Here is a 25,491-nt window from a genome sequence, read left to right as displayed (position 1 = left end):
GTTCTGAAACACCATGGCAGGAAATGAACTAGCCTGAAGCGGAGGTCTGCACATCTCAAGCCACTGACTGATGACACACACACACAGAGCGACTGAGGAGCTACACAACTGACGCTGCAGCACTCCATGGGTACGTTTAATTACTTTTCTTAATGAGGTTTTTTCAAAGCTATGTGCCCTTTTGCTTTCTATTTGAAAAAGATAGTTGCTTTGTTGCTGTGTTTATGTAGAAAGAGAAAGTGCTAAGTGCATCTCCCTAAATATACTGTACAGTATATGCATTCACATAACTTTTCTTTGTGCTACACATTGTAATAGTGCATGTTCTATTGTTGTTGGTTTTAATAGACCAGTTCATTGATCCAGAGAAAAGCTTTATGACGATATGGTTTGGAATTAGTTCAGCAAATTTCTGCTGTCAAATGAATGATATAACATCAAGCAGTAATTAAAACTATAATGAATTATGATGGTATTGTTTGTGTATTGTATTGCATTGCATAACAGTAAAACAAGAATTTGCCCTCCAGGCAAGCACTAGGACAGTGTGTGGTTTACATCGATAATATTGGCGATATACAACCCGAAGTGTAACTGTGGGTCTTTCATTTCTCAATTTTAGGCTGTGACTCAGAATTCTGTCAGTGGCACACAGTCAGTGGCATATTTTGTCGGCTGAAGGTAGCTAGCAAATAAACGTTCACTCCGCGAAAATCTGACTGTGACTTTTAGCAGTTCCAGCTGACTCATATGAAACATAGAACGAAAGGGTTTTCAGTTTTCATTTGATGGCTACCTTGTCTTGTATTAGAACTGCATACGCATTAGATGTGTCAGAACAGGATTGAATTAAAGTACCCACATAATGACATGTTAGCTATATGTTATGCCAACACATGAAAGTATGGTTATGAATCTAGCAGCTTGCATTAAAGCATAATTCCATACTGTATATTATCGTTTCTAGGGTTTTGCTTTTGTTAAAGTGATAACACATTTGCCATACTGTGACATATTGTGGAGGCCATATCAATCATGCCTGTATAGGCCTTTATTGACGTCCCAAAATATCCTTAAATTATTTTATTATACCCGTTCAAAGTTATACTAACCTATGCTGTGGCCATGCTGCGGAGTTACGTAAGTGTGTTGGTCTGTTTTTCACCCTTTTTTGGCTTTTTTTATTGGGTAATTTGTGGTAAGAAGCCTATAAACTCTGTTTACTCTTTTTGAACACACAACATGTTGTTTATATGGAGCCATGAAAAGCCAGTTAGACCGTCTTGTTTCTGTCTCCTTTTTAAATGGATGTCGACTGTTTTGTGGGCGGCACATACAGTATAGGCCTTTTTCTACATGTGAGTGTTAAGTGGTAAAATCAATAGGTATCAAAGTCTGCTGTTTTATTATAAAGGATTTGATTAAATCTTTAATTCTAGAACAGTTCTCAAAAGAGTTTATATCATGCAAGTTCATTCTAGGCCTTTGGTGACAGTATGTGTCACAAAGCAATCTAAGCTCACAAGGCCACTTGAGAAGTGGTGTAGGCCTACTGTTGAGTGTGGGAATCGTAACCCTTGTCTTTGTTCAAAGACATTAGGCGTCTTTTTATAGCAGTCAACCTATAAGTTTGACCCCTGAAGGCCTATGCTGTGTTGGTGTGGTTTCTGCAGTGTATACAAACGACAAGCGACACTTTTGGTGTCCCCTTTCAAAGTTTCGAAATATATCGTAGCCCTGTCGCCCCGCGGTTAGGCTGAAGGTTCTTTTCACCAAGTAGGGCTGATGTACTTCCATCTGTATTCGAAGAAGTTAGCTTCACTTCAAGTTTATTTTTATCATTTCAACTTTTTAAATGTAAAGAAATAAAAAAAATTAACTTCCTCAAGATCTGGGTGTTAGAAGTGACAACATGTCACTTATGAAACAAGTGTGTGAGCGCATTTTAACACAATTAAAATAATGTATATTTAAACAAGGTGCATATGAAAAGTTATGCCAGAATCACACTATTAAAACCACATTTATTTATTTAACCATCATAGTATTAGACAACCAACACAGTTTTTTTTTGGGAGTATTCCGTGCAAAACTGTACACAAAAACAGAGAGGCAAAACAAAAAGATATTTTACTTTATTTGAGTGATTCCCTGGTTGGGGTCCATCAAATTGTCTGACATGTCTGTCAGCCAAGTCACTGCAAAATTTTAGGATTCAAAATGCAAAAGCACATTCCCTGTGTTCTAATGCCCAAACTGTCTGCTATTTAGTATGATAGAAAAAAGCTTTAGGATGTCCCAATTCTTGTGATCAGATTCAGTATGTTTAAAAATAATCGACTACATACGGCCAATATCTTTAGTGTTGAAAACAGCATGGTATTTGGGTGATTCTGACCAACAATCCAGTGCGCACCAGAAGTGACGTCACATCGTCGGAGCCTCCGTATGAAAAGAACCTGGGATGCGACGGATATAAAAGCAAGAGGCAACGATCACTCTTTGTCAACTTCAACTGTCCGTGGTCCCTCTGAGGTTCAGTGTTGTGAGTATAACAATAAGGTGTGAGAAGACATCTCTTTCCATTTGTTGTGAGACAATTGCAAAGTTAAAATCTGATTGATGTGATTTCTTACAGCACTACAAGCTCACATTGATTTCAGACATAGCTATACACTCAATGATAGCGTGAGTCATTGCATTAATTAGATACAGTATGGGAACCAACCTGGCTGCTGACAGACAAAGGACTGGTGGTTCCAGACTGGGCAGGTGACCGACTGCAACAGGAACCAGCATTGCACACCAATATAAATATGTTACACAACACGCTGATTATGTTTGTCCTTATGAAAGTATGGAAGTTGAGTTCTATCACTATCGAAATTGTTACGTGTCATTGCGCATGTCTAAGTGGTCATAAGTGGAAATGCTGGAGCTTTCCTAGTGGGTATACAGCCTATACCTGTGTATCACGTAGACTACACCAATGCTTATTAGTTTGATCAGTGATGTGCAGCTGAGATAGCATGTTTTATGGTATAACAGCATCTGAAGTCGTCAATGATATCCTGCAAAGATGTTCGGTACTCATTTGTTCACTTAATGGACCTGCAATCACGTTTTGTTGTTTATGTCATTTTTCTCATGTACTTCAAAAGAATGCTAAGCTTTGAAGATTGATTGATTGATTGATTCTTTTTTAATGACCACACAGCCAGGCTGGTGGAATTTGTTATCAGTACAGCTTGGTACAGGTTCCAACTTACAAAACATATAACACAGATGTACATACAGACATACACACTACACAATACATAAGGGCCATGCTTAATCCTCAGCGTTCAGAGTTCAGAAAGTTTATTGCAGTTGGGATGAAACTGTTTTTGAACCGGGTTGTTCGTAAGGCAATGTTCCTGTAACGCCTCCCAGAGGGCAGTAGCTGGAAGGCATAGTGTGCAGACTGCAGACTGTCATGGATTGCCCGAGTTAGACTTGCGGGTTGGCCACATCAGACTTGGCATATACATAACAATGTTTTAATGCCAACGTGTGGGCCATTACTTCATTTTGAAATGTGGTCATGGAAATATGACTGAGTGTCAGATCAACCCCCTCTTGTGACAGCACCTGTGAAAGCTAAACAGGATGACCGAGACAGAAAGTACCGGGCCAACCAGCATCTTTTATTTAGCACCTACCTATCAAACTTCCTCTTGGTCAACCACCTTACATAAATACACCACACACAAAGGCTTTTGCTAACCTGCATTTGACCTAGATAATTGTCTGTGAGACTTTGCAAGCAGTCACTCTAGATGACTGGCATTTCTCAAGTGTTACACGACCAAATCATCTCTATACACACTGTTACCGGTCACAACCTCATGCATCAGCCTCACAAAGCCAGCCATTTTCTTTCTCCTTTAAAATATAAGATACACAAACACTTTGCAATTGAAAAAGTTGAGAGAAAATGTTTGTTGTGCCATTAAACTTAAAATAATGAAATGATCTTTAAGGCTGCTGACACAACCTGGAATTAGGCTTAGGCAACTCTCTTTTGCCATCAACACCCTCTTACAAAAATGAAAAGGCTTCAAACGATTGACAGGACACCCCTGAAGGGACACTTTTTCTCCCTTTAACGTCCTACATGGTTATTTTTGGATGAATTGCTGAACACACTGAAAAGATTACAAAGATAGAACAGTAAGAGTACATTCTCTAACTTTAGCACAACGATCATTCAACTGCTTCATCTTAGGTAAGGTGGCTCCAGATTGGACTCCCATTCATAATGCCAGATGGAACCTGCCTAAACTCATGGACACAGTCAGTTTACTGTTGCTAAAAAGCACTATACTATACTATACTATGTCTGAATCAGTCTTTGTTGACCCTTAATCCTAAACCAGATTTCTAGCTGAGAAGCAGAAAAATATGGTTAATTGGTTTTAGATTCTAACTGTGATGCTTTTAACACCCTAGTGCTTTCTGGCAACCCATGTAACCACTTGGCTAGGCTAGGAATTGGACCCACATGCAGATATGTGTGGCAGCAGGTTGTGTCCAGTGATTTGTGAAGGTAATAGCTCAGTGGCAGGTACACAAGTGACATAATTACTTTCTTGAAGTGGATCTGACTAGGAACAGAGGCACCAGAGTAGTATATGTAGTGGCTGTCTGATCAGGGAATGAGATGCAGTGAAGAGGTGGGCCGGCTGCCAGGTGATGTCAGAAGTTTTACTAAACTTCTTTTCAATTGTGAGTCACAAGAACTTGTTTAAAGGGAGTGTTAAGGAAGTATGATAGAAAGATCAGTTGTATAGGGTGGAGAGTGGGAAGAGTTATTTCAGGCATCCAGTGCTCTGGAAGTTAACCCAACTCATGTTCTACACATAGGCCTACAATCTGAGGGGAGTGACACTTGGATGGACATGAAAGTCCCTTGGTTGACTCGTCAGTTTAAAGGATGGACAGCTGTGTTAAGAAATATCAGGTACTGGTGAAAAGTCAAAGCCACAAGTCTTTTTTGCAAAATGATTCAAGTGGGACTCCCAAGAAGCCTATGTATTACTACAGGCTGATTGAGCATCAGTCTGTTCTATTTTGGCCTCGGACTAAACATTAAGCTTTGAAGACACTTGATATGACAATAAATCATTTGTAATTTTTTTATGAATTCAGCAACTATTGTTTCAGATGGCAATGACATAAGGTTCTCAATGTACAGGAAGATCCTCCAACAAACCCCTTTTCCCACTTCTTAACTGTAGAGCCTTTGTTTAAGTTGAATATACAGTAAGTACTAGTAGTGAGATAGATACATGGTTTCTATGGTACAAATAAGATGTATAAGCAGTAGACAAGTATCAAGTGTGTATGAGTATATACTGTTTAAGGTCACAGGGAAGTTGTGGGAGACGATTCGAGGGCACTTGCAGTTAAACACTTCAGATTTCATGAACCAGAAAGTTGCATGGAAGTTCACCTACAGTATCACAGAGGAACTGCTACGTTGAAGGTTGTATTTATAGTGGTGTATTTGTACGTATCTGTGTGTGTGCTTGACCTCTGTATTGTTCCAGACTTAAGGGATGGAAAGTCCCCTAGCCTCTTTCTCAGGTCCTATGTGTCCGAGTGTGTGCGGCATGTGTGTGTGCAGTGGTGTGGGTTGTATCCGGCAGCCAATCATACACTAGTTCTGAGGAAGCAGGAAGGAACACGCTGCAGCTGGTCGACCAATGACAAACCAGGGTTGGAGGAGGAGGCCCCATTCAGGAAACCACTTGCGGAGTATCAGTACTTCAGACCACTAACAGACTTCCTAGCCAACAGATCTGATTGTTCTATCCGTCTTCTTTAGATTGTTTTTTCTTCAGCAATCGATAACTCTATTCTACCATTTTAACTGTCACTTATTTTAATAATTCTTGCTCAGTTCTTCCAAATCCTTCTACCCTTTTAATCTTGAATCGGTATCTTTATGATTTCGGCCATCTGCCAATTGGAACCTGCTGCATCCGTCCTCAGTTGCTCCCTCGGTTGAAAAGTATGGTGGTGTGTTGCACGGTGCTGCCGCCTTCATGTCCAGCCATATGTCTGCTCCGTCCATGAGAAAGAAGAAGTCGTTTGCTAGGAGCTCCAAGCCGAGTGTCAGAATGTGCATAAGGGAACCGCGGGAAGTCATGTAAGTTCACGGACTATCCTTACTCTTTGTAAGTGGCCACGTGTGTTGTTGAACTTCATCTTTTGTTGTTAATTTGGCCTTTAGTGTCCACTTATTATTTCTTAATACATTCTATTCCCAGAAAAAGTTGACTTGAGGTTGTCCTTACCGGCCTTGGACTGGTGACCAGTTCTCAGACTTGTTAGACAGAGTGAAGAGATGTCTTGAATGGTGGTTTCTGTCCTTATCTGGAATACGTTCTGGTTTTAGATATCTATAAAGAAGTGGTTATTTTTTTATCAACTTGGGCATTATCTGTGCTTTGCAAAACCTCAGTTGGAGGTTTACATAATCTTTATCGGTTGTTGTTTGATCTGCGGATTTTTCTTCTCAGCTACAAGAGGTCAATGAGGCAAACGTGTGATTGCCCATCAACTTTGCCTTCGTCATGTTGTTTGATGTGTGAACACTTTGAATTTAGGTCAGAGAATCTCCCCAATGAAGTTATTATCTAATAATCTTTATCCAATTTTTTATTTTTTTTGCTGATGCTTTTGGTCTTAATGTTGATTAGATGATTGCTGTTTCTCTGGTAACACCTTTGGTCTGCAGTACAGAGAGCACCTTGATCCTGTTAGCAAGTCAACACGTACCCATTTTATCACGACGCATTTGAAATTGTGGCCTATTGACAGCTCTCACCTGACATGAAACTTTGCTTGAAATAGAAACTATCAATGTCCATTTCAACCAGTTGCGTCAACAACATGGATGTGTATACTACCTACACTCACACTGTCTCCGCGCAGTCAAGCAGTATGATACACTAAAGAAACTTCAGTCAAAGTCCAGCATGGTCAAGTAAAGCTTATTTCAAACAATCTTTTGACAAGAAAACTCTAGCCATCAAAAGCATAAAAAGGAGAATTTCAGGGAGCGTTGTGTTGTTATACTGAATGAGGCCTTATTACAGAGCCTTAACATGATGTAACCACATTGCAAAGTACATTATGACACAAGTAGGCTGTGCAGTAGGTCACGTCCTTCTTTCGAATTTGTCAAATACACTGTTCATATTTGTGAATACAGTCTGCATTTTTAAACTGTTCTGCTCAGTTTTAGCCAAAGGGGGCTGCTTATCTTCAGCCCCATAAAGATGTCTGTGATGTTATAACGTACAAATAAATCAATAAAAAGTGCACATCTATAAAAGAAGGGGTAGATGTTATGGCATCTAAATATACTTAAAATATCAAGTTAAAATAAGTCATTTAAATTAAGTAGCCTACACGCTGTTTGTTCTAAGGGGCTATGAGCTATAAAGTGTGGGAACCACTGTTTATATATATTTTTTTTTAACAATTTATTTTTTCTCAGCTTATCAAAGGCTTTTTATCTAAGAACATCTGTATTTGCTATCTGAAATGCTGTGAAGTAGAGCTAGCATGAAGTTAAAATATTAGAGTACACTACCTAACCCACCCAGTACTTGAGTATACTTTAGTTTGCAACTTCCAATCACGGCAGCAGGACAGCTAGAGAACATACAGGTGAAACTCGAAAAATTTGAATATCATGCAAAAATGCATTTATTTCAGTAATTCAAGTTAAAAGGTGAAAATAATATATTATATAGACTAATTACATGCAAAGTGAGATATCTCAAGCCTTTATTTGTTATAATTCTGATTATTATTGCTAACAGCTTATGAAAACCCCAAATTCAAAATCTCAGAAAATTTGAATATTACATGAAATCAATAGAAAAGGCATTTTAAATACAGAAATGTCGGCCCTCTATAAAGTATAATCATCCATATGTACTCAGTACTTGGTTTGGGCCCCTTTTGAATGAATTCTTGCCTCAATTCCAATTCATTTTCCATGATATTCTAATAATACGAGTAACACCTGTACTACATCCACTAAAGAGGGAAAATCACCATGTGGGGAGTTCACACGTTTGTTTGCCACACACATTGAGTCATTATGGACAGACAGCTTACGTCTGTGAGACCACCTAGACACCTTTAAAGATGCAACATTTAATTTCCCCCTCCCCCCTCACCCCTCACCCCCCAACACCCAACATTGAGAATGCTCCATGACCAACAGTACAAACTGCCAAGTTCACTACTGTGGGCTTGGTTTGATTTATCTTATGAATGCGACAATTAGTTAAGTGACACTTTGATGAAGCTTGTTTTGGATATTTTCTTTATTCTAAACAAAGCGTGACACAGACATCAGACATAGATTATGTTGTTTTTGCCCCAATCAGGTCAGCAATGTTTGTGTCAGAGACAGAGGAAAGAGAAAAGGCAACATTTACAGGAAATGTGTTCTCAGGGAGGGTGGGCTTGTAGTCACTGCAAAATCTCAACACTCTCTCTCTTTTTGTATCCTGCCTCTCATTCTCTCTCTGCCTTTGTATGTATAATGCTATCTGCGTATTTTTGTTTTCTTTGTGGTACGTACTTCTGAAGGGAAACACAGTGACAGTACCATTTTTAATATTTTAAAAAGTCAGTGGAAAACCTGTGCAGTGTGTGTATGTGTGTGTGTGTGTGTGTGTGTGTGTGTTTGTTTGTTTATTAGTCTGAGAGGAATCCTTCCTGTAGTCGTTGTACTGTGACGGCTGTGCAGTTCCTGTGGAAGGGCATTGCCATATTTGGACACAGGATGTGATCATGGTGAGGCCACAGGTAGAGAAAGAGGACCTGGGTTTACTATTCTAGATTTCGATGGACCCACTTCTGCAGGTGTGTGTGTGTGGTAAAAGTTGTTTCTGTTCTGTTTTTGTTTTGTGAGAGGGAACCAAAGCATCCCACAAACCGTCACTTGAACTCCCCTTTCATCAGGTGAAATGAATTAAGTCAAAAAGCACCAGCATGTTTGAATCGGCTTCTTTATGTATAAATCATATTCAGGGAGATTTTACCAATTGCGGTCATAAAAAAAACCTGCATAGTCCATATCTTAAGAATGAACTGAGTCATCACCACAGCAGTCAGATAAAGGTGAATGACAGGAACAGGAAAGTGCCACTCTGTGTCACTCTGTACTGTATACACCAGGGGTGTCCAAACTTTTTTCACTGAGGGCCACATACAGAAAAATCTACGAAGGGCCGGGCCACTTTGCAAAAATAACACATTTATCAGGACATGTAGCTGCTCTGATGTTTAGTTTCATAGTGTCTTCGTAAATTGTAATCCTTCTTCACGGCAACACTTTACTTGCATATTAAACAGATACATTCCCCCTCTTGTTAAATGCCTTTGATACAACCAGTGTTTTCTGCTTTCAGTCCAATGTCCAGCTGGGGGAAAATAGTATCCAGCCGAGATCCCGCCCCTCCAAGGGGGGTCCGGGGGTTTATCCCCCCCGGAGATTTTTTTAAGTTTTTAAAGTGAAATGCATGAATCTGGTGCACTTTGAGAGGGAAATTAAGAGGCTAAATCTGAAGAATTTTGTATGAAAAAAATGGAGACACTGTCAGATGAATTAGAAGCTATTGGAGAAGGACACATGGATTTTCCATAATAATATTAATTTAAAATAAAATATTATGCAGGGTCCTCTGGGATGGGCTTGGTGCTCTTTTTCTTTTATGGGACACATTTCTCTGTAATATAATGAGTGCATTTAAATTATTTAAAAATTAAAAGGGCCATATTACATTATATTTTTAAAATGTGCCACGGGCCAATCAATCAGTTTTGACACCCCTGCACTAGTGGGTTAACTAATAAATGCAAAAAAAAAAAAAAAAAATATATATATATATATATATATATATATATATATATATATATATATAGCTATATATATTTTTTTTAAAGGGCCATATTACATTATATTTTTAAAATCAGCCGTGGGCCAATAAAAAGCGTGTGGCCGTAGTTTGGACACCCCTGGTATACACACAGGTACAGTGCAACAAGGACTTAGTGGCAGGACATATTATCATTGCCTTTGAGCCTGGACACTCCATTGTGAACAGTTGTGTGAAAGGCAGGCAGAACTCAGTGTACTTGAGTTTGACGTGAAGTCAACGAGCTCTGAAATTGTAAACAAACGTACGCTTACAAAGTTGGTATATAGCTGAGGCTGATGAGAATGAACATGTTTTCAAGTATTTAGTAAAAAAAACAATGTATTGGACACATTAAAATGTCTAGATTTGGTAGTTCAATGCAAAACACATATCATAACAGCTAGACAACAGCATAGGAAAGATAGCTATAATCTATATAAACTGGGAAGGCGCCTTACTTACAGCAAGTCCCGGTCCCCTCCAGCTTTCAGATTAATCTGTTGGCTCGCTTTCACGCCTGCTGTTTTTGGGTCCAATTGAAATAAACTCTGGTTCGTTTAGATGTGTGGTTTGTTTGAGCAGGTGAGAACCCAGCAGTCACACTCAGGTGTGCACCAAAAGCGTACCGAGACCTTGTTGAATAGGCTGTCTCAGTACGCTACCAAACGAACTCTGGTGCGGTTCGTTTGTGGTGAGAATGTGATCGGACTCGAACAGACCCAACTGCGGGAGGCACTGAGTATTTTTGGACTAAACAAGCTCCCGAAGCTGCACTTTGTATTATATGATGCATGGAAATGTTAACCAATTTTCGAGCGGTTATTCCCCTCTTTGCCCCATTTCATCTCTGTCTCGCACATTTTCTTTAATCGGACCAATGTATCATTCTGACATTTGGTGCCAACCCTGAAAGTGAACTAGAAGCGGACTATCAGGTGTGAAACCGCCGTCAGTGCAGACTTGACTCAACCAGTGGAACCCCCATTGCGGTTGGTCGACGAGATGAACAGGAAATGCGTTGTGGGTAAAAGAACTGCAGCTCTGTACCACAGTATCTGTTTCCTAAGCACAACAGACATTTCTCTGCATTTGCTGCACCTGGGACAGCGGTTTAAGCCATGACCTTTCCGTGTTTTGAGTGCGTGTCTTGGGAGAGACGGCGGTGGAGGGCTTGATAATCAGGTCTGCACCTAAAACACACTTTGCTCAATGCACTGCAAAGGGTATTGGTTAGCCGCACACATCTTTGCAGCAGACACCTGGCAGCTGTTGAAATCGGTGTCAATCTTTTCAGTTTGCATCAAATATGCTGAGGGAGAGAGTGCACATGTACATTTAGATCTATTTTTGGCTGTAAATAAATACATCACAAACAATTCATCAGTGCTAGAGAACAGCTACTACTGCCAATAAGACAGTTCGATAGAATGTGACAGAAGATTGTGGGAGATCCAACGCTCTGCACCTCATAGCTTTTGAGTCATGTCATACCAGTACCAAATTTAAACCATATGTCTTCTGACCAGCCAATAACCGATTTGGCTTTTGGATAGGTGTACAGCAGCACACACACACACACACACACACACACACACACAGACACAGACACACACACACACACACACACACACACACACACACACACACACACACACACACACACACACGCACAGACACGCGCACACACACACACACACACACACACACACACACACACACACACACACACACACACACACACACACACACACACACACACACACACATACACGCACAGCTCAACAAATAATAGGGATTGGTCTCTCAGGTGTTTAAAATAAGCTACATCTTATTTTTCTGCTTCCTCTTAAATATGAAAGCAAAGCAGATTTAAAGGCACAAAGCCTCCTAATAATCAAGAAGGGAAGTTGGCTACAGTCCTAGCAATACAACGGCAGGGTGGATACCGAGATTTTGCTAATGTCTATGAGTCACAAAGTCAGTGTGCGTGTGTGTGTGTGTGTGTGTGTGTGGGGGGGGGGGGGTTCCGATTCCCGGCTGCTTTAGTTTCAATTTCATTTTTTCTTCGTTAGTCTGTTCCTGTAAATCCAATGCAATCCAATTCCCTCTATCTTGGAGATAAGAGAGGTATTACAAACTCAGGAGTGAGGAGTGACACATTCTCAACCAGAGATTTTCATAACAGCAGTGTTACATCAAAAAACTGATACAATCCATAGGTGTGTAAAGCAGCTTATTGTATGCACGCTACAGGATCAAACAGGCTCCATAGCTTTTCAAATATAGAGGCTCTTACCCCGTCCAATAGCTGAGTTGAACCCAGGCATTGTTTTACATTGAGTGTGTGTATGTGTGTATGCGCCCAGGAGGGGGAAACGTGTTTGAATGAGTCCGGTATGTGTGCAGCTCCTGTGCTTCCTTTCCTGACAAACAGCTGATTCTCTGATAAGCATCTCTGGCTCACAAACAGTAGCTGGGTGAGAGAGTTCAAAACTTCAACGCACTATATTCTCATCAAGTAAAACACCAACAAGCACCATTTACAAGTAAAAAATGCCCAAAGTGTTGTCATATTTGAGTGTTGTTTCCTGCATGGGGGTTTTTCCAATATGTTCATAGTGTTCTGGTTTTGAAATTTGAGATGTAAGGAAAAAGTAAATGTGATCCATGTAAAATATACTGTCAGTTTACCTTGGCTACTGCTCATGTTAGCGTCTGTTTTCTTCAGAGTGGAGAAAGTGACCTCATCTGAATAAGGATCAAGGATGGGAATTCCCTTTTCTGTTCTGTTGTTTTCCTTCAAGTTTTCAGTAAGTCGTGTATATATGTGTATTGTGCACATGTTGCCAATGGATTTGATAAACCGAACTCTGGCAAAGTTTATATTGTGGAAAAAATTACACAAAACTAAGACAAAGAATAGAGCCACTGTTTGGGGTGGATTGGATTTTCGGTAATATGTTCGGGGGGGGGGGGGATATGTGTTCATGACATTGTCACTATTAGGGCCACTGTCGGATTGTGTTTGTTGTCAATGTTTTAGCAACAGTGTTTCCAAATATAACATATTACACGTAACATTATTCATTTGCATTGTCTTATTACTACGATATTCTTGGAAAATATGACTTTCTTTTCCTGAAAATGGTACATGTTCTCTCGTAAGTGCAATTTAATTTTTTAAATATTACTAGTTTCTTCTAGTAGCAGTATTATTTATTTCAGACGGTCTTTTTCAGTCCCTATCATACAAAACAAAAACTAAAACTTATCAGATTTCAGAATGCAACTTATCAGATGCAACAACTTAAGCAGTTATAGCCCTGAGTGCAATCTCAGAAAGCATTTCTAAAGGTGATTCTGTTTAGCATTACAACAGTAAAGGATGAAAGCAGTTAAAATGTCAATTTTCAGTGATAGAGTATGACATTTCTGCTAAGGTAATGAAGTGTGTTGTGTCTCCTAAGCATATATCCCTCCTCTGTCAGTGGGAAAAGGGTCACACTGCTGAAACCTAGACTTCCAAGCCTCTTCCTATAGAAAACATGAAAAATAGCTGAGTGCCCATTCGGAGGGCGGTCATGTTGTTTCAGATTTGACTGCAGGGTGCTCCACGGAGACTTCAGGAAATCATGATAAGCAGCTGGTGAACTTTGACCTCACTCAGACGGAGATGAGGTTCAGTTAACTGCTGAGTGGAGCTGTGTGTGTGTGTGTGTGTGTGTGTGTGTGTGTGTGTGTGTGTGTGTGTGTGTGTGTGTGCGTGCGTGCGTGTGTCTGTGTGTGTGTGTACGTGCGTGCGTGTTGTGGTGTGTGTCCACTGGTTATCAGTAAGCATTGCATGGTACAGTAAGAAAAACAACCCACATGATAGCCTTTGTAGGTCCTCTTGAAGTCCTCACACACACAGTATAGCTCCACCCTGCTGATGTAATGTGTCTCAGGCAGTTTCTTGTATCAGTTTTCCGTCTTATTCCCTCCCCCATACTCCCATGATGCAACTTCAGCTTGTCTTTCCCTTGACTCTTCCCTGCTTGGTAAATGATGCCCATGTCTTCTCATTCTCCACCCCTTGAGTTTGTAACGCTGGCCATACCAAGCCCAAACTGACAGTCAGATAGTGTCACTCACATTATATTTCTCACACTTCACGAATCTGCTCCACAGACACATACAACTATATACAACTGTTTTCACGAGAAGCACATTGTCCTTTCCAACTCAAGTAGGCAACTGTGCACTTATTTTCAAACCCTCTCTTTTAATATTGTACTACTTCAATCACTATTACTATGCCATTCGGTACAATCATATACAATTTATTTGACCATTAGGCAACCTAGTGAGTTTTTAAACATGCTGAGGCCTATGGAGCTGTGGAGGAGGCAGATAATCTTTCATTTCTGTACACGGAGTTTACAAATAGCCATCCCTGCAGGTTTTAATCTCCGAGAAAGGGAGTGGATTTTGGCAAAGGAGAGTGAAGTTCTTCATTCCTGGGCTTCTCCCTCTCTCTCTCTCTCTCTCTCTCTCTCTCTCTCTCTCTCTCTCTCTCTCTCTCTCTCTCTCTCACACACACACACACACCCACACCCTCTCTCTCCCTCTGAGGTCAGTAGATGCTGTCGATAGACTGGAAGTTGCACGTAAACACATTAGGAGATGAAGAGCTTCACTTGGATGTTTATTTTTGACCGCTGCTTCCTCACGCTCTCTCACAAATGCACGCGCACACACACACACACACACACACACACACACACACACACACACACACACACACAGCCAGTCCAGACAGGAAACACATAATGTCCTGAGTCATTTTTGCTGTGGTTCAAGACTTAAGGTAATAAGTATGTGAGTGAGTGTGTGTGTGTGTGTGTGTTCCTGTAAAAAATCTGTCTGAGCGGTGTGTTTGCGTAAGTGCTCTATCTCAGTTTGAGTGTGTTTATGTGCGAGGGAGGGCGAGAGAGATAGCTATCTGCAAAAGACAGCCAGAGAGAGAGACAGAGAGAGAGAGAGGGAGAAACTGAGAATGCATCAGAGAGTGAAATGAGTAAAGAGAGTTCAGATCAGAGGGAAAAGCAGACGGACTAAATCCCTTTTTGGAGTTTGGGTCTGATGAGGCACACGAGTGAGCCGGCCGAGGACAGGAAGAGAAGACGTAGTGTGAGTTGGCTGTGTGTCTGTGCCATGGACCTACTGCCGGCGTTAGCATCCACAGCATTCTCCTCCACAGTCAGCCTGCTGAGGGAGAGCGCTGCTGTTCAGAGCATCAACAAGAGGCTCAACAGGAGGTAGGCCACACCTGAGAAGGTCCCACCTGACCCAAACAGGGACGGCGTATGGGACTTCCTGAAGAAAAAAGGCTTTTTTGAGATGGAGACAGAATGAAAACTCAAGATTGTCCCACTGTTGAGAGGATTTAAGGAATTCCTCCTTGTGGTGTGTTTTTTCCCCCTCTTGTGGGTGTGTGTGAACATTCTACAGGCCAAGGATTAGCTCAATTAAAGGTGGAGTCAGCGAATCTGGATAATGCTCAGAGTCAGTAAATATCTCTTCCCGGTGCGAAATCTTGGTGTTAATATCCAGCCTAGGCTCTGTAAACTGGTATGTAAACAGATGTTATGTAATCAAAAGTTGTTTAAAAAAAGGATTGGACCGACTAAGGCAAGCTACATGGCTGTTTACAGAGCCTAGGCTGTGCATTAACGCTGGACTTTTTTTTCCCAAAGCGCAAACACAGTACGGACATGTCGCCGATCGTGTTGATATTCACTGATTTTGACAACAAGCTTTCTACAGAATCGCTGACTGAACCTTTAACTCCATTGATAATGACACCTGTTGCATTCTCACATCAGTGGAAGTTTATCCGGCCCATTTGAAAAGAACAGTTGGACTTGTAGATAAGCTCTGTGGCTCGTTGCATCATTGGCATGGGGGAGAATTTGGTTTGTACAGTCAAAGCCATAGTGTGTGAGTGGTTTGAAACTATGTCTTCTCCCCTTTTTACTAAAGGAGTGTGTGTGTGTGTGTGTGTGTGTGTGTGTGTGTGTGTGTGTGTGTGTGTGTGTGTGTGTGTGTGCGTGTGTGTACTTTGGCTAAAATAGTATCTTAAAGATGGTATGAGAGAACAGCAATAAGGGATTTTCTTCTATTGACCCAGATCCAGGTGTAGGCACATCTGTGACAGACATAGTAAGTTATAGGGCATATATTTTAAGGGGTTTTACCTCTGAACTACTCCTGCACTTATTTGAATAAAATGAATCCACATGTTATCTATCCCTGTGTATGTGTTGATGTATCTCCCTTCAGTCTGTGGTTGATTTAGAGGTCTGGGCTGTATGGTACCAGGCTCTCTTGAGTGCTTTGAAGTTCTCTGTGTGAGAGCTGATGTAGTTTGGAATGCACTGAGAACTTTGCTGGTTGAGAACAAGGTTTGGTAACAGAGATGTTGTCAATGTAAATCATTTTCTGGAATTCCCAATACCACAATTGTCGTCTGTTATATAGATATGATAAGATATTACTTAATTGTCAGATAAAGTCTGAAATTTGATCTTGCTTCGTCGCAGCTCTATTTACAACATCACAGAAATGACAAAGGTGACGAGAGAAGACATTGGAACATCAAGACAGTACCCAGAAATACAACATTCAACATAACTTTACTCTGGGATTGTGAACAGTATATTCAGTTTGAGGATTGACTGGTGCACTAGAGAGTGATTCAGTCTAACCCTACATTGTAAGTATCCTTACAAAAAAAACGAATTTCTTTTTTTTTTTAAAGATTTTTTTTTGGCCATTTTTGCTTTATTAGACAGATTGGAGGGACAGAGTTGAAGTGGGCCAAAGAGGGGAATACATGCAGAGAACACATTTCTTTAGCATGAGTGTGAACAAGAACAGGGTTGTCTGTTAAGTTTCTTCTGGTTTAAGTCCGCATTTCCATGATTGTGTTTGAATGGTGATTCTTCACTAGTAGTTTCACTATGTGCTGCCAATATAATAACAGCTTCTCCTGTCCTTCTGTCTCTGGTAGAACCATGTCGTCCCCTGAGGTGTGCTGGCCGGTGCCGATGCGAGCCATCGGGGCTCAGAATCTCCTCACCATGCCCGGAGGAGTTTCCACCTCGGGATACCTCCACAAGAAGGGAGGCAGCCAGTTCAGCCTCCTGAAATGTGAGTTCTTTATACAGTATATATAAGATTGTAGCATGGGTTTTGTGTTTAGGCCCATGTTCAGTTTCATGAAACAGGTGGATAGATTGCAACATTATAATATCCGATGCTTGGCTGTCTTAACAGGGCCGCTGAGGTACACCATCATCCACAAGGGCTGTTTGTACTACTTCAAGAGCAGTACCTCTCCTGCACCACAGGGGGCGTTTTCCCTCAATGGCTATAACAGGTCAGTGAACATTCTCAAGCTGCTCTATCAGTAAAGTTGTTGTTTTTTTCAGATTCCCTTGTTAAAGTTACATGATAGCCAGTGAACATCAAGTATAATATTATTGTCTGGATCAAAGTTGTTGCTGGCCTGGTTACTCCAGCCGGACTTTGTGAGCCTTTCAACATCTCCCACCGATCAGTCTGGACTTTCTCCAATCACTGTGGGGAGGAGCCCTGTCAACACATAACCAGGCCAATCAGAGCCCACGTTCTGAACTCATCGTCTATTATAGTGGAACTCAGCTTCTGATTGGTTCGTGTATTTGTCAATCTAGCCTCGGGAGACCAGCCATATCCCGCGAGCTTGTTTGTCTATCCATGTTGACGTCGACGAATACAAGAACCAATCAGGGGCTGCCTTCCATTCACGGACAGGGCCGGGCTCTTACCCACGGAGATTGGAGAAAGTCCAGAATGTGAAGCTGGCCAGATCAGGCTGGTCTCACCAGGCTATCTCGTTGTGTATCCAGGGTTTGAGTCTGTATCTGTATCCGTGAGTAGTGCAGTAAAGAGCAAAGGATGCATAGTAGTGTAGTACTTTGTCATAGCACAAGATGATAAGAACCAATGACTCAACGATAACTTGACCATGTGAGGAGATTTCTGGCTTTCAGAACTCAGTCTCACTCCAGTGATTACTCAGAAGAGAAGTTAAAACAAGGAAATACTCTTTTTCTAACCTCCTTTAACCTACAGAAATTCACCAGTAGAAGTAGATATGCTTAATATCACAGAGATGGGTACAACTGAGTTTTAATATGCCATAATCCTCTTCATCAATACAAATGTTTTCTGAGCCTCTATCACATGTCTCTCCTCCTCCACAGAGTGATGAGAGCAGCAGAGGAGACGACGTCCAGCAACGTGTTTCCTTTCAAGATCGTCCACTTCAGTAAGAAACACAGGACGTGGTTTTTCTCTGCAGCGAGTGAGGACGAGAGGCGGGTGAGAACCAGCGCTCTATGCACACACACTCACATATAGGCTACTGTGTGTCTGTGTGTGTCGGCCTGCCCTATATACACACACATATATATATATACATGGTGGCTGTCCAGCTCTCAGTGTGAAAGCCTCAACGCCCCCCCCCCCCCCGAAAAATAAAGACAACACCTGAATTGCATATGCAAGCTAAAACGCTCACCATATTTTCTTTTGCTTTCACAGAAATGGATGCGATACCTGCGGCATGAGATAGATCACTATAACGACAGAAAAGAGCTCCACATTCCAAGGTAAGTTCAGCATATTTCACAATGCATATCTATCTATCCATCTATCAATCCATCCATCCATCCATTCATCCATCCATCCATCCATCCATCCATCCATCCATCCATCCATCCATCCATTCATTCATCCATCCATCTATATATCCATCCATCCATCCATCCATCCATCCATCCATCCATCCATCCATCCATCCATCCATCCATCCATTCATTCATCCATCCATCTATATATCCATCCATCCATCCATCCATCCATCCATCCATCCATCCATCCATCCATCCATCCATCCATCCATCCATCCATCCATCCATCCATCATCCATCCATCCATCCATCCATCCATCCATCCATCCATCCATCCATCCATCCATCCATCCATCCATCCATCCATCCATCCATCCATCCATCCATCCATCTACAAGCTTTCATCATAAACTGTGCTCAGTTTCAGTTTTCTACTCAACATTATGTAATCAGGATATCGTGTCTCTGTTGCCATAGTGACTCAGATTCAGATACGGACAGCTTCTATGGCACCATCGAGAGGCCCATGGATCTCAAACACACCGTGGATAACACAGAAGACGGTAAGGCGGCCTTCACCGATGAGCCAACAGAGAAAAACACTCTGGTAGTGCTTCTGGGTTTTTTTTTAAACTGTGTTATCTATTCCTTGTGTTCGCAGATTATGGCGAGGATGATGATGATGATGATGATGAGGAAGACTACGTCAAGCCAGACAGCGACTGTTCGCCCACATCTACTACAGGTGAGATATCACCTGCCACACACATGCACACACACGCGCACACACACACACACACACACACACACACACACACACACACACACACACACACACACACACATGCATGCCACGTTATCTGACTTGTATAGCCTCTACACATGGAAATGGGGACAAAGGTCACAATGAGAACATGTGTCGGTGAAGATTGTTGATATTTATTTGTATAAAATGTTGCAGTTATGTAGTATTCAGTGTTGGGGAGTAGGGAACTACATTTTGCATTAGCTTGCTGGTAGTTCAACGACATTCATATTTGCATTGTGATTCAAGTAGTTAAATTACCCTTTGCCATTTTTTGGGTAGTAAACTAAGCATTGTTTGCCAATAAAATGAAAGGAAATTGATTTTAATTTTAATTTGACCATTGCTTCTCTATTTGAACCTCCATTGACTAGTCCCACTCGATATACATTCCAGATTTGTTTACAACATAAATGTGACATTCCTTGTCCTGGCGATATGTATACCTCATTATCAACTTTCGTAATAATGACACATTTTAGATATATTGTGCGGTCCTAACTGGTAGTTTTAACAATTTTGCACATAGGGAAGTCCCAAAATAGCAAAAAAATAACTAAATAAATGTATCTTCTCTTTCCTGTCCAGGTCGACCCACGGGCCCGCCCCCCTCTTACCCTCCTCCTCCAGTGCCGGCAGCGTTCCAGCTCCGCCAAGACTCCAGTCCTGTGTTCCATAAAGGGCCGGCCCCTCCACCCCCACCACAGCACAGCAGAGTGCCCTCCTGCCCGCTCCCTAGGAACCCCCCTCCCTCTGTGCCCCCTCCCTCCATACTGAAGGAGCCCAATAAAGGCCCTCCTCCCCCCATCCCCTTCGCCCCCCACCTGCACAAGACTTTCTCTTCCACGCCCCCTCCACCTCCTCCCCCCAACGCAAAGAGGTTGCTCCAGGCCAGGGCCACGTCCGTTGGTGGGCCCGGCAACGACAAGAGAGACTGGAGGCCTCTGCCGGCGGTATCGCTCCAATCTCCCGCCACTCTGCCCATCTGCAACCAATTAGAGAGCAGGTTGGTCCTGAATGGTCCCGCCCACAGCTGCCTTAATGCCGGAGGCGGCAGCAAGTCTCCGGTCAACAACCACCACGGAATGATGAGCTACCAGCGCAGCAAGCCCAGCTTACCGCCTCCTAACCTCCCCCACACTGGAGGGTCCCCCCTGAGACCTGTGACGTCAAACTCCCCATCCCTCAACCACATCCCGCTAAGTCTCCCACCCCTGCCCAGCCACCCTCCGCTCTCTCCTCTACTCAAACATGGACTGCACAATAAGCCAGGGATACCCAAACCCCCGCTGCCTTCAGCTAAGTCAAAGCCCACAGGAACCCCATTTCAGTAAGTTGGACTCAAACACAAAACCTTCAATAAACTAGAAATAGGTGGTTATATGCCACCCCGAGTCATGCAAATGCAAACCGTGAAAGTAAAATGGTGGTAGGCAATGCTATAAAGAAGGGAAAGCTCCTTAGAAGCTACAATATGGTACAAAGTCACTGCGACCAATTAGTAAGGTTGTGGTTACCTTTGACATTGATATCTATTCAGTTCATCTTTGAGTCAGGGTCGAAATTTGCGCAACCTTTGAAGATAATCCCACAAAATGTTCTCGAGATATTGCGTTCAAAATACGCAAGGTGACCTTTATATTTGATCCCCACAATGTAATAGGTGTATCCTCTCAGCAAAGGGTGAGTTTGTGCCAAATTTAACGAAAATCCCTCTATGCGTTCTTGAGTCGTTGCGTTCATGCGGCGTGAGTTCACAGTGACCTTGACCTTTGACCTATGACCTCCAGAACATATTCAGTTCATCTTCAGTTGGAGTTGGACATTTGTGCAAAGTTTGGGAAAAAAAATCCCTCAAAGTGTTCATGAGATATTGAGCTCACAAGAATGGCCCAGCTGGATGGATGGAGAGACAGACAGACAGACAGACAGACAGACAGACAGACAACCTTCTCCGGCCTCTGGCTATTGAAATGTCCTCATGCGGTGGTCAGAGAGTTCATGTGGCTGAAGCCTTTCTAACTAGGATGTGTTTTTTCCCCCAGAAGAGCATCACCGGAGGGCCAGAGCTTCCGGTCCCTGACAGAGGAGATGCCCACAGAGTTCAAGAGGAAACGAGCCAAACGCAGCGAGGGAGACGAGTCTGATGACGACTACGAGAACGTAAGAGACACACTCAAAACACCTGACAGCGGATGATCATTTACTCTACTGTGTACGGCTAAACGACAACAATCTGAAAATACATAACTGACCTCAGACCAGCACTGATTTCAAGAATATTCTAGGGTCTTTGATAATCCAAGAATGGATTAAATGACCAGGATGAAGAGAAATTGTGGTCTGTGAAATGTAAATAAGCTTTTTAACACCCATATTTTTACCCAGTTAATTCCTGTTTACTCTAACCACTGACAGTCTTAGTTGTTTGGCTCCTTCACTGAGTTAACAACTCTACATCAAATCGGTTTCAAATCCATATATTTGTATTTTGTTCATCTTAATACTAATAGTCTTTTGTATTACAGCCTTTGTGAACCCTGTATTGTATGTATTGTATATATTGTATAGAGTGTTTAACCGCGTGCTTCTCTGTGCAGGTGCTGCTGCCTGACTCTGTGTACGTCGACACGACTGAAACCAGCTTTGTAGAAAAGTATGTGACAGACACTTTATTTCTGAATAGACCTGTAAACTGTACATTCCTTCAGCAGGCCACAGCTGTGCTGCTTTGCACAGCATGGTCGCCCCCTAGTGGCGAACAGAACAAAAAGGCTTTCTGTTTTATACTATTACCATCAAAAGAATGCAACTATTGATTGTTACTGTCTTTGTTATTTCCTTTGTTAATTTATGCATGAATGCATTCATACATCCGCTACATATTCTTGTTTTTATTATACTCAATAGTTCACTACAGTAATGAGAAATGAGAGTCTCAATATTGAGTTTATAAGTGCGTGTGCATATGTCTCGGTTGATAACTATTAACCTGTGCTGGTGTGTGTGTGTGTGTGTGTGTGTGTGTGTGTGTGTGTGTGTGTGTGTGTGTGTGTGTGTGTGTGTGTGTGTGTGTGTGTGTGTGTGTGTGTGTCCCTGCAGATTATTCAGAGAGAGCCAGGTCCCTCCACAGGACGGCATGTACTGCATCCGAAACTCAGGAACCAAAACAGCAAAGGTACAAAATATAAAGCTGCTGTGATGTCGCTTCATAGTTGGTACTCAGTTTTTATATTATCAGTAGGCTACATACTGAACTGTACATCTGGAGGGTCTGTATCTTACTCTTGAAAACTGATCATTAAAGTTATACATAACGAGCAATGGTTCTATGATCATTAGTGCACGCAACGCTAGCTCTGCAGATATTAATGTTGGTGGGTCCATCAGTCAATTCTGGAATATCTCAGGACTTTGGTTTATGACTTAAATACCTGCTAAGCTGTAGCCTGGAAAGTTAAACTCAGGCTCCGATTTTGCTATAAAGAAAATGGATAGGAGATGGATATTGTGCAATTATGTTACAGCTCTACTCTCAGCTGACTCAATTTGAAACAAATACTGAACTCATTCCGGTCCTCATGAAGAGAAAGCTTGAACCCAGTTCCCCAAAATGAGAATAACACTTAAAGGCCTACTTCACCAGTTTGAATATGAAGGTGTATTGAATTCTGAGATCCTATGTAGTATAAATGTGCAAAAAAAATTAAAATCGGTTCATCCTAGCCTGAGAAAAGGCAGAAAGAGTGTTTTTTTAACCCTATATTTCTCTTTCTCGTGACATCATAGAAAGAGAAATATAGGGTTAAAAAAACGTACTTTGTAAATATTACTGTGATGTCACAGTAAAAGACATCACAGTAATATTTACAAAGTAAGTTTTTTTTCAACCCTTCTCTTTCTGTGATGTCACGAGAAAGAGAAATATAGGGTTAAAAAAAACACTCTTTCTGCCTTTTCTCAGGCTAGGATGAACCGATTTCAATTTTTTTCGCACATTTATACTACATAGGATCTCAGAATTCAATACACCTTCATATTCAAACCGGTGAAGTAGGCCTTTAACTATACCACAGCGTTAGAGTTATAGCAGTCATAAGAATAAGAATATTCGTCAACATTTTTGTTGTGTTTTTTATTTAAATTGGTAAAGTTTTCATTTGTTGCATGAATTGAACAGGAACAAGAACAATGTTACAGTGTAAGAAATGAGTCATCATTTGATTCATCGTCATTTAGTCTCTCCTATAATTTGCTGTATATAATTCATATTCACTAGAGGTTATTTCCAGCTTGACTGAAACAAGTCTTAATAAATGACTGTGTTTTCTAGGTGCTGGTGGTCTGGGATGTCAGTATAGGCAAAGCCAGGAACTACCGACTGTTTGAGGAGGTAAGAAGCCAGCTGCTCTCTATCAGCCTAATTTTTACTATGTGTCAAATGTGTAGAAATTAGGCAAAATGATACATTTACACCAACAACTCTCGTTTCATTGCGCGTGTTTTTTTTCCGGCAGGATGACATCATTTTTCTGGACAGTGAAGCGACCTTCCCCGATCTTCCCGCTCTGATGGAACACTACTACGGCCATCCTCTCCCTCACCACGGCTCCCTCTGCCTCCAGGCGCCCTACACCAAACCATAGGGCACTTCATCCACACACACTCAGACTCACAGAAGTATAAGACAGAGTCAGTGCGTCTCTGTAGCTAAAATCCACCTTCCATCAGCAAGAGATGGACAATACCACTCACTGTTCACTGGAAAAGACAATGGCTTCATTTTCAGTTTACAACTTCATGTTAAAGAACGAGGACAGTATAACTTATCATGATAGTAAATGGAACAGTATTTAACTTACATTACGACATACTACCTATCTTAACAGCCAGCCATCCTAATCCTGTATTGTGCACTGAAGACATCAGTTACTGTAAATACACGTCGATTATTAAGGAAAGATTTTAGTTATGACAAAGATTTTTTTTAAATGGTGTTAACATCTGGTTAATTGTCTAAGTGTCAACACATCTGAATTGATCTGTCTTCTCAAATATTCCAGCTGCTTAAGGCAAAAAAAAAACAAATGGTCAGCAGTGGGAACAGGACATAGAGGAATGCCAGTGGTGAAGCACAATCAATAATGGATGTGATGTATTTTGTCCACAGAGGGGCGCTGTGACACCACATGACAGCTCAAACCAACTCAATTCAGCTTTAGATCTGGCTTCATGCTGGGTCCAGGGAATATGTCCCTGGGTTCCAAAAGCATGCTGGATTGCATACAGCAAAATACAAAATATATTTTAGGGCATCCAGGTGTTTTTTTGGCATTTGACATGTATTTTGGACGTCCAAAATCTTGTTCTGTGTGATGTAGTTCAACTGTTAAGTGGGCTGATGTTTTTGAGAGCTTCCTTCAATCATCGTGACAGCAAGGCTCAATTGATGTGGGATGGTTTTATTATATGTTCACACAAAGGACAATTAATTGAAATCCACCGTAGAGCATAACAGCTACATTCAGGTTCAGAAATCCAGTTATCCACTGCAGAAGCATGACATGTTATCATTTTGAATGGTTTATATTTAGGAAAGGATTTCTCAAAATCCCAAAAGGATATGTATTTCATTTTTTTTCTTCACAATGTCAGCCATGTGCTTTTATTCTAAGTCTCTTCTAGACTTCATGGTGCCTATTGTTTCATCATTTGCCCCCAGAACATTCAACTCTGTCCTGATTCACGACCAAATGGCACAAAGGCATGTCCTCCCAAAGACAGACGCAGATTCACTGAACGTCAGCTGTGATGAGTGAGACAGCATGTCATGTCTTATATACATGTCCAGTCTACTTTTGCTATCACAGTGCAATTCTCTGGCAAAGTCTAAAATGGTGTCAAACATTTTTTCCGATGAAGCAAAAACTTTTTTTTTGACATTTTGCAAATACAGTTTGTACAGCACTGACTTCCA

General features: G+C 41.5%; 1 protein-coding gene across 3 annotated transcripts; it reads left to right on the top strand.

Annotated features, from left to right (window-relative positions):
• sh3bp2 (SH3-domain binding protein 2) lies at positions 1-25,491 on the top strand. 3 transcript variants are annotated; one of them, XM_080046675.1, is made up of 13 exons: positions 1-130; positions 17,044-17,183; positions 17,310-17,412; positions 18,281-18,398; positions 18,621-18,688; positions 19,187-19,272; positions 19,371-19,454; positions 20,103-20,844; positions 21,560-21,677; positions 22,115-22,170; positions 22,617-22,692; positions 23,848-23,907; positions 24,032-25,491. In XM_080046675.1, the coding sequence occupies exons 2-13, from the start codon at positions 17,048-17,050 to the stop codon at positions 24,158-24,160; spliced, it is 1,776 nt and encodes a 591-aa protein (XP_079902801.1). In that variant the 5' UTR covers positions 1-130; positions 17,044-17,047; the 3' UTR covers positions 24,161-25,491. The 3 variants fall into 3 exon arrangements, with proteins under 3 accessions (XP_079902801.1, XP_079902802.1, XP_079902800.1); XM_080046676.1 differs by lacking the exon at positions 1-130 and adding an exon at positions 15,096-15,161; XM_080046674.1 differs by lacking the exon at positions 1-130 and having other exon boundaries at positions 16,974-17,183.

Source organism: Ammodytes marinus (genome assembly GCF_949987685.1).
Source record: "Ammodytes marinus genome assembly, chromosome: 18".
Taxonomy (NCBI): domain Eukaryota; kingdom Metazoa; phylum Chordata; class Actinopteri; order Uranoscopiformes; family Ammodytidae; genus Ammodytes; species Ammodytes marinus.
Note: the sequence above shows the minus strand (reverse complement) of the source record. Positions and strands in the feature narration are given on the sequence as shown.

Coding starts and splice junctions, on each gene's coding strand:
- sh3bp2 (XM_080046674.1), top strand. CDS start 16,994: ATGTGCTGCCAATATAATAACAGCTTCTCCTGTCCTTCTGTCTCTGGT. Junction 17,184..17,309: donor CCAGTTCAGCCTCCTGAAAT/GTGAGTTCTTTA, acceptor CTGTCTTAACAG/GGCCGCTGAGGTACACCATC. Junction 22,693..23,847: donor CAGGAACCAAAACAGCAAAG/GTACAAAATATA, acceptor TGTGTTTTCTAG/GTGCTGGTGGTCTGGGATGT.